The sequence below is a fragment of the Balaenoptera physalus genome (genome assembly GCF_965194825.1).
Source record: "Balaenoptera physalus genome assembly, chromosome: 20".
In the NCBI taxonomy this organism is placed as follows: domain Eukaryota; kingdom Metazoa; phylum Chordata; class Mammalia; order Artiodactyla; family Balaenopteridae; genus Balaenoptera; species Balaenoptera physalus.
The window spans coordinates 50,211,377-50,229,852 of NC_138901.1; the positions used below are offsets into that span (position 1 = coordinate 50,211,377).

Genomic DNA, 18,476 nt, shown 5'->3' on the forward strand with positions numbered 1-18,476 from the left:
GTCCCCTGCATTGGCAGGCAGATTCTTAACCACTGCGCCACCAGGGAAGCCCTAAGGCAGTTTTTTGATCAACAGATAGTTTACAGTTTTTAGGTAGTTAAATCTATCATTTATGGCTTTATACTACTTTGCTGTCATACTTAGAAAGGCTTTCCTCATCCTGAGAGTATAAAAATACTAGTTGGCTTCTGATTTTGTTTATGGCTACATTTTTACATCATGTTCCATGTGGACTTAAGCCTTTATTTGGTGTGATCTGAGATAAATCTCACCTATACTTTTGTCACACAGTTAACCAGTTATCCATGTAACAGTTACTAATTCTTTCCCCGTTGGTTTTTTTTTTTTTTTTAATTTTATTTATTTTTGGCTGCATTGGGTCTTCCTTGCTGCGTGCAGGCCTTCTCTCTTTGGGGCGAGCGCAGGCTACTCTTTGTTGCGGTACACAGGATTCTCATTGCGGTGGCCTCTCTTGTTGCAGAGCACAGGCTCCAGGCGTGCGGGCTTCAGTAGTTGTGGAACATGGGCTTAGTTGCTCCATGGCATGTGGGATCCTCCTGGACCAGGGCTTGAACCCGTGTCCCCTGCATTGACAGGCAGATTCTTAACCACTGCACCACCAGGGAAGCCCTCCCCGTTGGTTTTAAATGTCTTTAATTATATCCCAAATGCTTTTGTTTCTGTTATTGTGCTTTCTATTTTGTTCTGCTGGTTTATTTATTTTGACATCTTAATTGCACTGCTTTAGTAAATATGGTTTTATAATACATTGTAATATTTGGCAATGCAAGTCTCTATTATCATTTTAATTTTTTAATGTTTTCTTGGATATTCTCACCCATTTATTTTTCCAAATTCCAGATCATTTTGTCCAGTTCCAATAAATATCTATTTTTCTGCATGATGCTTGTAAATTAATTTCAGGGAAATTTGATATTGTTATAAGCCTCCTATCTGGAAGCATGAAATTTACATCCCTTAGTAAAATTTTATAACGTTGATTTATATTATGCATTTTATTACATTGAATCCTATACATGTTGTGGGTTTTGTTGCTGGCATCTTTCTTCTGTTACATTTTCTGATTATTGCTGAAGTATAGGAAAGACATTTTGTATTGTTTTTACACAGTCATCCTTTTATTTCCAACATCATTTTACATGACTTTCTGTTGGGTAGTGTCTTATCAAAGGAAAATTTGGGAAACATATGTCAAGATTTCATTAATATTCTATTATATATCTCCACTAGGTTCCACATGGTAAAGTTAATATTAATTCTATGAAGATGTGTTACAGTTAGGTACACTAGTCACTGTAATATTTCCCCAAATCTATAGAATCTACAAAAAGAGATTTGTCATCATGAATCAGACCTTTAGTTTTAGATTGTTCGTAGAGTTATATGTTACAAAATCACTATTTATATAAAATGTGATCTGTAGGACCAGAGGCCACTGAATGTAGTTTCTTCTCTGAGAACTAGGTCTTATTTTTAAAAGATTTCTGTCCTTCCTCCCCACCCTTACCCTGGGCATATGTTTGTACGTGTTATTGATTGGAGCTGGCTAGTTACAGTCCTATTAAAGTTACATCTAAAAAGATGATTAGATAACACTCTAAAATATGACTGTAAGCTTTGTCTTCTTGTTGCTGTTAGCTAGTATTTCTTAAATTACTGCTGAAGTAACACAATCAAGGGGTAGACAAAAGAATGCTAGGACTCAAGCCTGGTGATTATAGTATTATAAGTAGTCTACTTCACTGCATTCTGGCATAATTAAAGCGTGAGTTGACTGTGTTTGCAATTTAATTCAGCTATTAAGTTTTTTTTTCCTTAGACGGGAAGATTTTTTTTCTATTAAGTTTTACATAAGCAGAAAAATAGATTAGTTCACATTTGTATTGCTCTGAAATTATTTGTATGTGTTCTGTGTTTCTTTTCCTCACCAAGACTCTAAACTCTGAATGGAAATATGTCTCCTATTTATAAATCCCTATAATCTTAGTTTAATGACTTACAATGACCATTGTACTGTGACCAATACAGTAGTAAATATTGGAGATTAATAAATAAGATATACAATGAATAACATATGTATGTGTACATGTGAGTCAGAGTTACCAAAGATGATCAGAGGTCAACAATGACTGAAGGTGACTTATGTCACTTAATGACTAAATATGACTGGTAGGGATGTGAAAATCAGCATCTCACCGTTTTTCTTCCAGACCCAAAGTAAGTGCCAAGATGCTGGAAGATAAGAGAAAACCAAAAGATGGATAGCTTGCCTTCTAAGAAAAAAGGTTAAGACAAAGTTACTGGGCTTGTGGTAGTGGTAAACCTGCACATATATTTTACGAAGACAAAGTCTATTTGACATCTCCACATGGATGGTCAATGGGAATCTCAAATTTAATGCATTCAAAACAGAAGTCTTAATTTCCCACTGACCCAGCCTACTTACTTTCATTCCTTCAACAAATATTTACTGAAGGAATACGATGTGCCTGGTACTGTTCTTGTGCTTGGAATATCCATCAATGAGCATAACAAATATTCTGCCCTTGTGTTGCTTATAATCTAGCAAGGAGGAACAGGCACTAAATAAGGAACATAATAGGTAAATTGTTAGGTACTGTAGAAAAAAAAGAAAAAAGTAGAAAAGGGTGAGAGTGCTGGTGAGATGGGCTTGGGGACAGCGATGGGGAGAAGTAAGGAGCAACTTTAAGTGGGGAGATCAAGGTGAGCCTAATTGTCAAGTTGAAATTGGAGCAAATAGCTGAAGGTGAGGGGAGGGAGTTAGTCAAGTAGAGATATCTGGGGGAAGAGCATACCAGGCAAAGGAAACAGCTAGAACAAAGACCCAAAGTCAGGAGGTACCTAGTGTATCCAGTGAACAGCGGGGAAGCCAGTGTGGCTGGTGCACAGCCAGTGATGGGGAGAGTATAAAAGGAGGTTAGAGAGGGAAGGGGAGTGGTGGTGGACAAATCATGCAGAGGCTTAGGCTTTGGCTCTTAGTCTGAGTGAAATAGAGAGTCATTGTATAGGGGAATAACATCCGACTTACATTTTAGCGGAATTCCTCTGGCACCTCTGTTGAGAAAAGAACATAGAACGGCTAGGGCAGGAACAGGGAGACCTATTAAGAGTGATTGCAGAAATCCAGGTGGAGAAACGATTGTGGCTTGTATTAGGGCAGCAGCAGTAGAGGTGAGGAGAAATCTTGGGATTCTGGATATATTTTGAAGTTAGAACTAGCACGATTTCCTGATGCTTTAGATGTGGGATGTGACTCCAGGGCTTTGGGCCTGAGCAACTAAATTCTTCTAGTGCCATTGACCATCATGGGAGAGACTGGTTTAGGGAAGATGAGAATATGTTAGGTTTGTAATATCCAAGTAGAGATATTGAGTAGGCAATTGGATGGACAAGTCTGGATTCTGGGAAAGAGGTGTAGGCTGGACATAGAAATTTGAGAGTTGTCAGCCGGTAGATAATATTTAAACCCCATGGGGCTGCATGAGACACCAAGGGCATAAGTGAAGAAAGAGAAGAGGATCAAAGACAGAGCCTTAGGCATGCCATATCTGTTTCCTTTGTTCTCCTTCATCCTCTCAGTTAATGACACTAATAACACTGTCTCCCTAGTTTCTCAAGCCAAAAATCTAAACACCATCCTTGATTCCTTTTAAACAAGTCCTTTCTACATCCAAATCTCTCTGCTTTATCACCATTACCAGCAACCTAGTCAAATCCATCATTCTCTTCTAATTCATCTTCCTGCTTTCCTTTTTGTTTCCCTATAGTCATTTTTCACTCAGCAGTCAGAATGATCTTTTAAAAAGGCTGTTCAGATTATATCACACCTCTGCTCAAAACCCTCCAATGTTCTGTGCAGCAAGGGAGACAATCAACAGAGTGAAAAGGCAGCCTACTGAAAATATTTGCTTACCATATATCAAACCAAATATTAACCCCATAAGGGGTTAATATTCAGAATATATAAAGAACTCCTACAACTCAACAAAAAACAAGTAATCTGATTAATAAACGGACAAAGGACTTGAATAGACATTTCTTCAAAAAACATATAAACGGCCAACAGACACATGAAAAGATGCTTAATATCATTAATGATCAGGGAAAAGCAAATCAAAACCACAATGAGATATCACCTTATACCTCTTAGGATGACCACTATCAAAAATACCAAAATAGGGCTTCCCTGGTGGCGCAATGGTTGAGAATCTGCCTGCCAATGCAGGGGACACGGGTTTGATCCCTGGTCTGGGAAGATCCCACATGCCGCGGAGCAATTGGGCCCGTGAGCCACAACTACTGAGCCTGCGCGTCTGGAGCCCGTGCTCCGCAACAAGAGAGGCCACGATAGTGAGAGGCCCGCGCAGCGCGATGAAGAGTGGCCCCTGCTCGCCGCAACTAGAGAAAGCCCTCGCACAGAAACGAAGACCCAACACAGCCAAAAATAAAATAAATTAATTAAAAAAAAAAAAAAAAAAAAACCAAAATAGCAGGTGTTGATGGGGATGTGGAGTTTGCACAGTTGGTAGGAATATAAAATAGTGCAGTTGCACAACTTGGCACAGTTGGTAGGAATATAAAATAGTGCAGTTGCTATGGAAAACAGTATGGAGCTTCCTCAAAAAGTTAAAAATAGAATTACCATATGATTCAACAATCCCACTTCTGGGTGTAAGTACAACAGAATTGAAAACAGGATCTTGAAAAGATATTTGTACACCCATGTTCATCGCAGTGTTAATCACAATTGCCAAGAAGCAACCTAAATATTCATTGACAGATGAATGGATAAAGAAAATTTGGTATATACATACAAAGGAATATTATTCAGCCTAAAAAAGAAGGCAATCACATCTGATAAAGGACTGTTATCCAAAATATATAAAAAACTCTTAAGACTCAATACTAAGAAAACAACAACTGCATTAAAAAATGGGCCAAAGACCTTAACAGACATCTCACCAACAAAGATAGACAGATGGCAAATAAACATGAAAATATGCTCCACGTCATATGTCATCAGGGAAATGCAAATTAAAACAAGTTACCACTACACACCTATCAGAAAGGCCAAAATCCAGAACCCTGACAACAGCAAATGCTTGTGAAGATGTAGAACAACAGGAACTCTCATTCATTATTGGTGGGAATGCAAAATGGTACAGCCATTTTGGAAAATAGTCTGGTGGTTTCTTACAAAACTAAACATACTCTAATCATACAACCCAGCAATTTTTCTCCTTGGTATTTAACCAAAGGAGTTGAAAACTTATGTTCTCACAAAAACCTGCACATAGATGTTTATAGTAAACTTTATTCATAATTGTCAAAACTTGGAAGCAGCCAAGATATTCTTCAGTAGGTGAATGGGTAAAATAAACTGTGGTACATCCAGACAAAGGCATATTATTCAGCACTAAAAGGAAATGAGCTATCAAGCCATGAAAAGACATGGAGGAGGGAATTCCCTGGCAGTCCAGTGGTTAGGACTCCACACTTCCACTGCAGGGGGCCCAGTTTCGATCACTGGTCAGGGAGCTAAGATCCTGCAAGCTGCGCAGCCAAAAAAAAAAAAAAGACGCAGAGCAACCTTGAATACCTATTACTAAATGAAAGAAACCAATCTGGAAAGGCTACATACTATATGATTCCAACTATATGACACTCTGAAAGAGGCAAAGCGATATGGAGATAGTAAAAAGATCAGTGGTTGCCAGGGGTTAGGGAGGAGGACGGGATGAATAGGTGGAGCATAGAGGATCTTTAGGGCAGTGAAACCACTGTGTATGATACTATAATGGGGAAACATGTCATTATACATTTGTCAAAACTCATAGCATATACAACACCGAGAATGAACCCTAATGTAAACTATGGACTTTGGGTAGTAATGATGTGTTGATGTAGGTTCATCTGTTGTAAGAAATGAAGATTTTTGCATCTGTGTACATCAGGAATATATTCTTTTTCTGTAGTGTCTTTGTCTGGTTTTGGTACCAGGGTAATGCTGGCCTTGTAGAACAAATTTGGTAGTGATTCTTCCTCTTCAACTTTTTGGAATAGTGTGAGGAGGATAAGTATTAACTCTTTTTTAAATGTTTGGTAGAATTCAGCTGTGAAGCTGTCTGGCCCTGGACTTTTGTTTCTTGGGAGTTTTTTGATTACTGATTCAATTTTATTATTGGTAATCAGTCTGTTCATATTTTCTATTTCTTCCTGATTCAGTCTTGGAAGATTGTATGTTTCTAGGAATTTATCCATTTCTGCTAGGTTGTCCAGTTTGTTGGCATAGAATTTTTCATGGTAATCTCTTATGATCCTTTGTATTTCTGTGGTGTCTGTTGTAACTTCTCTTTCATTTCTGATTTTATTTATTTGGGCCATCTCTTTTTTATTTGTGTCAAGGTATTTATTTATTTCCTCTTTGATTTCTTCATTGACCCATTGGTTGTTTAGTTGCATGTTGTTTAACCTCCACATGGTTGTGTTTTTCCCATTTTTCTTATTGTAACTGATTTCTAATTATTGTGATCAGAAAAGAATGCTTAATATGATTTCAGTTTTCTTAAATTTATTGAGACTTGTTTTGTGGCCTAGCATGTCATCTATTTCGGAGAATGTTCTATGTACACTTGAAAAGAATGTATATTCTGCTGTTTTTGGATGGACTATTCTGTATATATTTATTCAGTCAAACTGGTCTGATGTGTTGTTTAAGGCCAGTATTTCCTTATTGATTTTTCTGTTTGGATGATCAATCTATTTATGAAAATATGTTAAAGTTCCCTACTACTATTGTGTTCTGTCTTTCTCTTTGTATGTCTGTTAATATTTGCTATCTATATGTATTTAAGTTCTCCTGTGTCGGACATACAGATATATACAAGTGTTATGTGCTCTTGTTGGCTTGATCCCTTTATCATTATGACATTCCCTTTTTTGTCTCTTGTTACAGTCTTTGTTGTAAAGTTTATTTTGTCTGATATAAGTATTCCTACCTCAGCTTTCTTTTCATTTCCATTTGAGTGGAATATCTTTTTCCATCTCTTTACTTTCAGTCTGTGTGTGTCTTTAGATTTGAAGTGAGTCTCTTATATGGGTCTTATGTTTTTATCCATTCAGCCGTCCTGTGTCTTTTGATTGGAGCATTTAGTCCATTTACATTTAAAGTAATAATTGATAGGTATATACTTATTGCCATTTTGTTAATTGTTTTTCTGGGTTTTTTTGTAGTTGTTCTTTGTTCCTTCCTTCTCTTGTCTCTCTTCCCTTGTGATTTGATGACTATTTTTAGTGTTATGTTTGGATTCCTTTCTCTTTATTTTTTGTGTATCTCTTAACAGTTTTTGGTTTGTGGTTACCTTGAGGTTCATGTATAATGACCTTTGTATATAGCTGTCTATTTTATGATGATCTCTTAAGTTTGAAGGGATTCTAAAAGCCCTACATTTTTACTCCCCCCACCCCTACACCACATTTTATGTTTTGATGCATATTTTATATCTTTTTATTTTGTGTATCCCTTAACTATTTATTGTAGATATAGATGATTTTACTACTTTTGTCTTTTAACCTTTCTACTAGAGTTATAAGTGGTTGATACACTACCTTTTACTATATGTTTGTCTTTGCCATTGAGATTTTTTCTTTATTCATTTTCTTACTTCTAGTTGTGGCCTTTTCTGCTTGGAGAAGTCCCTTTAACATTTCTTGAAGGGCTGGTTTATTGGTGATGGACTCCTTTAGCTTTTGTTTGTCTGTCAAACTCTTTATCTCTCCTTCAATTCTGAATGATAATCTTGCTGCGTAGAGTATTCTTGGTTGTATTTTTTTTTTCAGCACTTTGAGTATATCATGCCATTCCCTTGTGGCCTGCTAAGCTTCTGCTGAAAAGTTAGCTGATAGTCTTATGGGAGTTTCCTTAAATGTAACTAGTTGTTTTTCTCTTGATACTTTTATGAGTCTCTTTATATTTAATTTTCGACATTTTAAATATGTGTCTTGGTGTGTACCTCTTTGTGTTCATCTTGTTTGGGACTCTCTGTGCTTCCTGGAACTGGATGTCTGTTTCGTTCCACGGGTTAGGGAAGTTTTCAGCTACTAATTCTTCAAATAAGTTCTCTTCTCTTTTTTATCTTTCTTCTCTTTCTGGGACCCTATAACGCAAATGTTAATATGGTTGATGTTGTCCCAGAAGTCACTTAAACTATCCTCATTTTTTTTTTCCTGTTCAGCTTGGGTAACTTTTACTACTCTGTCTTCCAGATCACTGGTACATTATTCTGTATCATCAAATCTACTGTTGATTCCCTCTAGTGTATCTTTCATTTTATTTTTATTTTTTAAAAAAAATTCATGTGTCCCTTTCTATTTACTTATTTATTTATTTATTTTAAATTTTATTTATTTTTGGCTGCATTGGGTCTTCGTTGCTGCACGCGGGCTTCCTCTAGTTGTGGCGAGTGGGGACTACTCTTCGTTGCGGTGCACAGGCTTCTCATTGCGGTGGCTTCTTTTGTTGCAGAGCACAGGCTCTAGGTGCACGGGCTTCAGTAGTTGCAGCACGCAGCTCAGTAGTTGCAGCATGCAAGCTCTAGAGCGCAGGCTCAGTAGTTGTGGAGCACAGGCTTAGTTGCTTCTCGGTATGTGAGATCTTCCCGGACCAGGGATCGAACCCATGTCCCCTGCATTGGCAGGCAGATTCTTAACCACTGCGCCACCAGGGAAGTCCTATTTTTCATTTTAGTTACTGTATTCTTTAGCCCTAATTGGTCTGTTTTATATTTTCCAACTCTTTGTTGAAGTTTTCACTGTGTTCAGCCATTCTTCTCCTGTGTTCAGTGAGCATCTTTATGATCATTACCTTTAACTCTTTATCAGGTAGGTTGCTTATCTCCATTTCATTTAGGTCTTTTTCTGAGGTTTTGTCTTATTGTTTCATTTGGAGCACATTCCTCTGTCTCTTCATTTTGCCTAATTTCCTGTGTTGATTTTCTTTGTATTAAATAGGTCTGTTATGTCTTCCGATCTTGGAGAAGTGACTTTATGTTGGAGATGTCCTATGGGCTGAGCAGCTTGCTCCCCTCTGGGCAGACACTTCAGGGGTGTTCCCTATGAGGGCTGCTTGTGCCTTTCTGTTGTGGCAGGGCCAACTGCTTGGGCACATTGATGGTCGGGGCAGGCCCCAGCATGACTGACTGTGATGCTCAGCATTGTTTGACCACTGTGGGCATGCTAGTGGGTGAGGCAGGCCCCTGGCTCTAATAGGCTCGAAAGAGGATTCCAGAATGATGCCTGTCAGTGCTGGTGTCAGCATGATAGAATGAGATCACAAAAATGGCTGCTGCCAGCATCTCAGTCCCCAGGGGGAGTCCCAGCTGCCTCCTGCCTCTCCTGGAGGCTATCCAATATCAGCAAGTGTGTCTGATTCAGGTGCCTTTCAAACTGTTGCCTCTGTGCTGGGACTTGGAGCGAGTGTATTTTTGCATGCACCCTTATGAGCAGAGTCTTGGTTTCCTACAGCTCTCTGGTACTCCTGAACATAAGCCCCACTGGCTTTTAAGCCAGACATTTTGGAGGCTTGTCTTCCTAATTCAGGACCCTGGGCTAGGGAGCTCAATGTTGGTCTTGGACTCCATACTCCTCAGGGATGACTGTCACAGTTGTGATATTCCTCCTGCTTGTGCGTCGTTGCACCAGGGGTGTGGGCCCTGACTAGACTGCATCTCCACCCACCCACCCCATTTTATTGTGGCTCCTTCCTTATATCTTTAGCTGTGGAAAATCTTTTCTGTTATTCTTCAGGCTGTTTCAGAGGTGGTTGTTCTGTAAGTAGTTGTAATTTTAGTGTGCCTATATGAGGAGTTGAGCTCAGGATCTTTCTACTCTACCACTTTGATCCAGACCCTTCTTGTCACCTTTGTGATACAGGGAGTACAGTTAGAATAGTAAGCCCTTAATAATGCTTTGCTGTGAATACCCTTTATAACTTTAAGATCATGAGTATTCTTCATGTTCATTTTGTCAAAAATCTTCACCTCTCTGTGCCTTACTTCTCACATCTGTAAAATGGGTGAAATAGCAATACCTACCTCAAAAAGTTTTTGTAAAGATTAAATGTTAATACACATAAAGGTCATAGAACAGAGCTGGCATATAGTAAACACTCAAATGTAGAGTGGTTATCATTATTGCCATTGTTATTAACTATCATATTCATGCTCTTTATATCTGTTTATCCTATCAGTCAAATGTATTTCCTTTATGTATATTCCTTTCCAAGGTGTATTCCTTTCGCCTTCCTTGTTAGTGTCCTCTATAATTCAAGAGCCTTCTCCAATTTCAAACAATTTAATGAAAAGAGAATTTATACATGCAGAGATGACTGATTTAATTTCTATGCTCTTTTTGAGAGTAGAATTCTGAGAATAAACTTATTTTTTCCTTCATGTTTCAGGTGGCATGCAAGATTACAATTATCTATGGGCCAACTGTTTTGAAATCACATTAGAACTGTCTTGTTGCAAGTACCCACCAGCCTCGCAGCTTCAGCAAGAATGGGAGAACAATCGTGAGTCTTTGATCACATTGATTGAAAAGGTAAAAGCTGAATGGAAGGTTGGCGTATGGTAATAATTGATTAAATAAGGGAGAAATTTGTGTATATGAACAACAGTTTATTCTAGATACCATTTATTTTTGTTTTTATTATTTAAGATTGTAGATTATATTTAGAAATGATTATATTAGAATCTATTAGAACATATTCTAGCCATGCCTCTGTTATCCTTCCCCCCAGCTCTTTTCCTCTGGAGGGCTTCTTTTGACTGTCTTACAACACTTTTACAACCTGAAATAATTAGCAAAATTTGTAGTACCAGATTCTTACAATGCCATTCGATCATATTTGCTAGAGAACCTTTACCATTATATGAACCATGGACATAAGTTTAATTTAAATATCAGGCAGACTAATATACTATTGGATATATCAGAAATGATTACTTATATCTTGTTGATAAAAGCAGAAGTCTGGCTTTGAGGAGAAGGAATTTCAAAAGCATTTTACCAGTCTAGATTTCAGATGACTTAAGTTTAAGGATTTAATTTTTTTGGTTTGTATTTTATTTTAACTTGGAGGGACTGAAAAATATTTCAGGGAGCTAGAGGAGTAACCTTATTTTTTAAAAATTCTAGCATCAATGCAGAGAGGTTATTTTCTCTTGCCTTCCAAACTGACTGTCTCTGAGCAGTCTACTTTGATTCCTGTTTTTTTAGGTCCACATTGGAGTTAAAGGATTTGTTAAAGATTCAGTAACAGGAGCTGGCTTAGAGAATGCAACCATCTCAGTAGCTGGTATAAATCATAATATCACAACAGGAAGATTTGGTGATTTCCACCGATTACTTGTTCCTGGAACTTATAACATTACAGCAGTTTTAACTGGGTAAGAATTTAAACTAGACTCTTAAAATGTCAAGTTTCCGTTTATATCTAAGAAGAGAAGTATACTCTTGGAGATCTTATTTACTGCATCTGGCTTTTATTTTTCCTTGTTTTCTGATTTTTTTCCCCCTTTATAATGAGAAAATACTATGGTGGATCTTTTGTCACATTAACAATACAACTGGATATGAAGCATCGTTGTAAAATTGGGAGGAAGGACAGTTTTAAAAGCTTGATGGGGCTTCCCTGGTGGCACAGAGGTTGAGAATCTGCCTGCCAATGCAGGGGTCACGGGTTCGAGCCCTGGTCTGGGAAGATCCCACATGCCGCGGAGCAACTAGGCCCATGAGCCACAATTGCTGAGCCTGCGTGTCTGGAGCCTGTGCTCCGCAACAAGAGAGGCCGCGGTAGTGAGAGGCCCGCGCACCGCGATGAAGAGTGGCCCCCACTTGCCGCAACTACAGAAAGCCCTCACACAGAAATGAAGACCCAACACAGCCATAAATAAATAAATAAAATTAAAAAAAAAAAAAAAAAAAAGCTTGATGGTCAGCTGTGTAAAGCATTGCCGCAAGGCTAATTGAATACCAAGGTAGAAGAAACTCAGGGCTCTATGAAAGACATTTTGAAGAGCTGTCTCACCATCAGCTTTCTAATACATGACATGAGTGGTTCCCCACCTCCTCTGGAAACATTTCTGGAAGCTCATTTTGCTAAGGATTTACCTTTAGCAAATAAATTACCTTTAATTTTGAACTTTCCCATTTGGTAAAGTAGTTGGAATGTCAGTCTGATAAGGCACTGCAAAGAATTGGATCATTTATCCCTACTTTGAGTATTGTAGCAATGGTTACAATGGATTAACGACCTTCATTTTTCATCGTATTCTCTCCTTTGAATGTAATTTTTTATAAGCATTGTAATGTGTGGAATGAAAGGATGGTAAGATAAATAATTCTTTAAAGACTTAATCTGGAATTCTTTGTGAGATAATACGCTAAAAGTCTTGAATTTACACATTTATCTTTATTTGATATGACTTTCGATAGCCTAAGCGCAAGAGTATGAAAAGGCTATTGTACTTTTATAATGTTAAAGCATTGTCTGTTTCAATTTAACTCCAAGCCATCTACTTTTTCAAACTTTTCTTTTCAGGTATATGCCACTGACGGTTAATAACATAATAGTGAAAGAAGGACCAGCCACAAAGGTGAATTTTCCCCTTCGGCCAACTGTGGCTTCAGTAGTCCCTGACACAACTGAGGTTGTAGTAACTGCTAGCACAGTTGCTATATCTAATAGTCCTCTTGGAACACAGTCCTCCCACCAGCCAGTTCAGCCACAGGACTTTCACCACCACCACTTCCCTGATATGGAAATCTTCTTGAGAAGGTTTGCCAATGAATATCCTAACATCACCCGGCTTTATTCATTGGGAAAATCGGTAGAGTCAAGAGAACTTTATGTAATGGAGATATCTGATAATCCAGGTGTCCATGAACCAGGTAATTGGTGTAGTTTCACGCATAATTTCAGATTGCTTCTCAGAGCTATGTGCTATATTGCTTTGCTTCATCTAGAAAGGTCACCTATTGTATGTATAACTGGATCAAAGAAAACGTAACCAATTTTTTCCTAGAAAAGAAGAAAATCCATTTGATAATCCATATTATGCACAAAGTTTAACATACTGCATAATTAGATTCTTTCTGCTAATAGTACTTTTATTTTCATATAATATGGCATATATATGTATGTATGTGTATATATATATATATATATATATATATATATACACACACACACATATGTATATATGCTTTGAGCTTGCTCAGACGTATATATTAGTAAGGACTGCTTTATACGATGCTTTTTCCTGTTTCTTTTGCCAAAATATATCTTAAATCTTTGGTTCAGGGTCTTTGTATGTGTTGGGGAAAAAGTAGAGAGAGTCTAGGATTAATGAAGAGGAAAAAACGTCTTCCATGTAATTACTTTATTTTCAGGTGAACCAGAATTTAAGTACATTGGAAATATGCATGGCAATGAAGTGGTTGGAAGAGAACTGTTACTGAACCTCATCGAATACCTTTGTAAGAACTTTGGAACAGATCCCGATGTAACAGATTTGGTTCTTAACACTAGAATTCACCTTATGCCATCCATGAATCCTGATGGGTATGAAAAGGCCCAGGAAGGTAAAGAATAGCTGTCTATTAGTGCTTAACCTTTTTGATTATTATATGGCATAATTATTTGGGGATAGAAAAGAATTTGAACTGGTTGTTTCCCTGAAATTTCTTCCTATTTTTATTCTTATAATTTATCATTGGTTCTAGCTTTTGTATTCTTGTAAGATAGGCTAGTTCATTCAACAATTATGTCATCAAGTTTATATTTAATGAAGTTCTCTACTTTGGTAATGGCTCTTATTTACTAAAATAATGTAAGATTTTTACAAATTGTTCCATTTTAACAGTAATTTTTGTTAAATTATTGTATTGGGAACTTTATCTCATAAGTGAAAACTCAAACCAAATATTTTTTAAGCCAGTGACTCTGTTTTGACTGCCATTTCTACTCCCCATGCATGTATAATCTAAACCTGCTAAGTTATTGACTTCCCATTCCTCTGCCTCCTCTGGGCTAGCCCATCTTTCCTAGGGCATTATAGTAAGGGCAGGGAGAGCAACTTTCTTACATGGGCCACATTATGCAGAACACTAGGAGAGTGAGAATCCATCTTTTCCCAACCTGTGATTCCTTCCAGGCAGTGATACCAGTGAGTAGAAAAGATACCACAATATGAATATGCAGCCACGTGGTTTATTACTCTCACTGACTGAACACTGAGAGAATCGATTAGTGAATGACCAGGTTAATCCTTATATATATTATTTAGATTCTTTCCCTAAGGACCTTATTCTCTGTCAGCCTCACAAATCCCTTCCACATTCCTCCCTTGAGACCTTTCTGAAAGATGGAACTACTTACTACTAGTGAGCCCTCTAGTAGGTTTTCTTCATTCACTTGCATTCATTTTCTCATTATAATGACAATAATAGGGCTCTCATCCCATAGTAAAATGGAATAAGCTTTAGTTGAACCCTTTCTCCTCCTCCCTTCCAACTATATTCTTGACTAACTTTACCTTTTTGTTATCACTTTAATGTAAGCATACTGCAACTTTTTTCTTTTCATCTGGTCTGTTTATTTACATTGTTTTAGTGACCTGTATACCAGTACAATAGAGTCCCCCTCATGCCAGTCATGCCCACTCAACATTGTGATCATGTCACTGTATGTGGGTTATTGACAGATGAGCAATATTTTAATATAATTCATATGGTTGGAGTTTTTCCCCTCAAAGTATGACCAGAGGCAGAAATGAAAGGATAATGGTTTTACCTTTCTATTCAAAAGATCTAGAAGAGATACATTTTTTTTAATGTACAATGTAAAAACGATGTGTGTTTTAATCACGTTACCCAACTGAACTTGGATCCTCTCACCTGCTGCAGAGCAAAGCCAATTTACTGATATGAGGTTGTGGTGAAGGAAAGTACAGGATTTATCTGCAGGCACTAAACAAGGAGAATGGGCAGCTCATGCTCAAAAGACCCGAACTTCTCAATGGCTTTCAGGGAAGGATTTTTAAAGGCAACATTTGGGGTGAGGGTACAGGGTGCATGACTTTCTTCTGATTGATTGGTGGTGTGGAGGTAACAGGGTGATGTTTCGGGAATCTTAATCATCAGGCTTCTGGTTCCAACCAGTCTGGGGTCTACATGCTTGTGCTCAGCACATAGTCACCTTCCCCTACTGGGTCAGGGTCTTACATCCTGCAGAACAACTCAAGGATACATGTTAGATTGTTATGTATATCCCTTGAGTAAGAACTAGGACTCTTGTTTTTAATCCTGAATTGTTGTCATTACTTTTCTTGCTTAACTGCTTTTCATTTACTTCTGAATTTCCTCACTTCCCTAATTAGTAACTGCTTATGCCTGCTCTTTGGAACTCAGGGAAGGCCTAGGAGACTAAAGCCTTTTTTCTACAAACAAGAAATACAGGATACAGAGGGGCTTTTTTAACCTGGGAAGGCCCCACAGGGTCCTACGCGGTTTCAATCATAGTGTGTTTGATCATAGTGAAGCCTGATGTGTGCACATTTACCTTTGAGTTAAGATAGCTGAAGTAGTATGTATTGGATTAAAATATAAATGAAACATGGCTTAAATTTGAATCTTTTATCATACAGGAGATTCAATAAGTGTAGTCGGCAGAAACAACAGCAACAACTTTGACCTGAACCGAAATTTCCCAGATCAGTTCATTCAGATCACAGATCCTACCCAACCAGAAACTATTGCTGTAATGAGCTGGATGAAGGCCTATCCATTTGTGCTGTCAGCAAACCTGCATGGAGGTAATAGCAACTTGATATTCCACTAATTAATTCTTGTTGAGAGCATTTGAAAATCCTGGTGAAAGTTTATCTGTTTATAGTCTTAGGCTATCTTAAGCCTGTTATTGCTTTTATGGCAGACAACAATAAATGTCTTTTCTCATTACTTTTTAAGCCAGTTTCCTGGCTGTTTTCCCCGTTCCTCCCCCACCCCCCCCCCCAGTACTCCTCCATTCTCCCTCCTGCCATCTACCCTGCCTCCCTCTCTTTCTCTGTCTCTCACCCTCCACCTCTCCTTCCCTTTTCCTCCTTCTCCCTCCCTCCATTTCTTTCTCACTTAGTTCTTCAAGTGTTTTATATTTATCCCTCACAAATGTTTTATATTTATCCCTCTCACTGGGAATTTGGTAACATGTTCTTTGTCATTTATAAAAATTAAACACTAACAGATCCAAATGTTTAGTCCTATTTCTCCCTAAAGTTTAATATGCCCTTTTATGTAGGTTTAGATTTTGACATTCTCTTATCTTTTATCTGCTGTGTATTTAACTGTAGCACAATGACCTCATTCTCATGTAGTATCTGAGTTTATACACCTCCATATAATTCAGCAGTAACTTAGTTGAATAGGATGAGAGGTCAAGATTAAAAATGATCACAATGAGGCTTCCCTGGTGGCTCAGTGGTTAAGAATCCACCTGCCAACACAGAGGACACGGGCTCGAGCCCTGGCCCGGGAAGGGCCCGCCTGCCACGGAGCAGCTAAGTGCTCTAGAGCCTGTGAGCCACAACTACTGAGCCCAGATGCCACAACAACTGAAGCCCACGTGCCAAGAGCCCATGCTCTGCAACAAGAGAAGCCACCACAACAAGAAGCCTGGGCACCGCAATGAAGAGTAGGCCCCGCCGCATGCCACATCTAGAGAAAGCCCGTATGCTGCGACAAGGACCCAACGCAGCCAAAAATAAATAAATAAACAACAACAACAACAAAAAATCATCACAGTGTCCAACTAGGGTTGTGGGAATAAGTGTCAGTACCGTAGAGACCTGAAAACACATGTCTACATGTAAACTGGTATGTGGACGTTCATAGTAGCACTATTCATAATAACCAGGAAGAATAAATAACCCAAATGTCCACTGACTAACAATCAGATAAATAAAATGTGGTATACAATTGAATGTTATTTGGCTGTGAAAAGGAATGAAGGACTGATGTATGCTACAGCATAGATGAGTCTTGAAAGCATGGTAGGTGATAGAAGCCAGTCATAAGAAACCATATACTGTATGATTACATTTTTTATGAAATGTGCAGAAATAGGCAAATCCATAGAGATAGAAAATAGATTAGCAGTTGCCTCAAGCTGTAGAGGATAGTGGTGGGAGAGAATGGGGCGTGACTGCTAATGGGTATGGGTTTTTTTTTTTTTCAGTAATGAAATGTTCTGTAATTAGGAAGTAGTGATGGTTGTACAACCCTGTGAATATACTAAGCAACAGTGAATTATATACTTTAAGTGGATGGATTATATGGTATGTGAATTATATCTCAATAAATTAAAAAAAAAAAAGAGTGAAGGTATTAACACCAGGGGCAATAGGTAAGAAATTTAGTGTCCACATTTGTTGGATTATCCAAGGAAGTATCACAGTCAAGATTTGATGGCATATAGATTAACCTGCCATTTTAGAAATGACAGTACACACTTATGGATATTTGTATTTAAGAAGTAAATTGAGATTCTCCAAAAATGACTTTGAAAGCTTGCTAATAGTAGGAGAAAATACTTCTATAATTGGTAATCATGGACGATTCTCAAAGACCCAAACAGGAATTATGAAGTTGCAGCCTCGTTAGCAAAATAATTTTTTTGGCTTTTTTCTTACTTTATTAATCGTATACCATGTTTGACAGAAAATATTTTTTATTTTGAGCTTTTAAAAATATTCTGCAAAAAATACATCACATCATGTTGGCTAAATCTGAAAACTTAATATTAGTTACATTCCAGTGAAAATAATTGACAGATGTTTACATGTGGTATCAAGACCTTGGCATGGTGGGGGATACATCTTCAATCACGTAGATATGTTTCTTTCCATGACGTATTTTGCTTTCTCATCTTAAAATCTTTAAATGAGTTTTGAAATCTTGGCAAAGAAATTTAACAGAGGAATTCTTTGCTGCCAACTTAACAATTTAGAAGGATTTTGAAAGAATATAGAGAAAAGTAATATTTCTTTTTGTAATTTTTGATATTAATATTTTATTTAGGTGAAATTCATACAACACTAACCATGTTAAGGTAAATAATTCAGTGACATTTAGTGCATTCACAATGCTGTGCAACCACCATCTCTATCTTGTTCCAAAACATTTTCACCTCCCCAAAAGGAAACCCCTTACCCATTAAGCAGTTGCTTTCTATTCCCCATGCCCCTCAAGCCCTGGTAACCACCAATCTGTGTTCTGTCTCTATGGATTTGCCTGTTTTGGATATTTCATAGAAATGAAATCATATAATATATGACCTTTTGTGTCTGTCTTCTTTCACTTAGCATAGTGTTTTCAAG

General features: G+C 37.7%; 1 protein-coding gene across 2 annotated transcripts in view; it reads left to right on the forward strand.

The window, feature by feature from the left end:
- The window catches only part of CPD (carboxypeptidase D), a 71,742-nt gene that overhangs the window by 20,618 nt on the left and 32,648 nt on the right, over positions 1-18,476 (forward strand). For both annotated transcript variants that reach the window (XM_082443397.1, XM_082443396.1), the window contains exons 3-7: positions 10,499-10,641; positions 11,320-11,489; positions 12,644-12,993; positions 13,495-13,686; positions 15,750-15,917. In XM_082443397.1, coding sequence (XP_082299523.1) covers positions 10,499-10,641; positions 11,320-11,489; positions 12,644-12,993; positions 13,495-13,686; positions 15,750-15,917 — 1,023 coding nt within the window. The remainder of the gene's footprint in view (positions 1-10,498; positions 10,642-11,319; positions 11,490-12,643; positions 12,994-13,494; positions 13,687-15,749; positions 15,918-18,476) is intronic.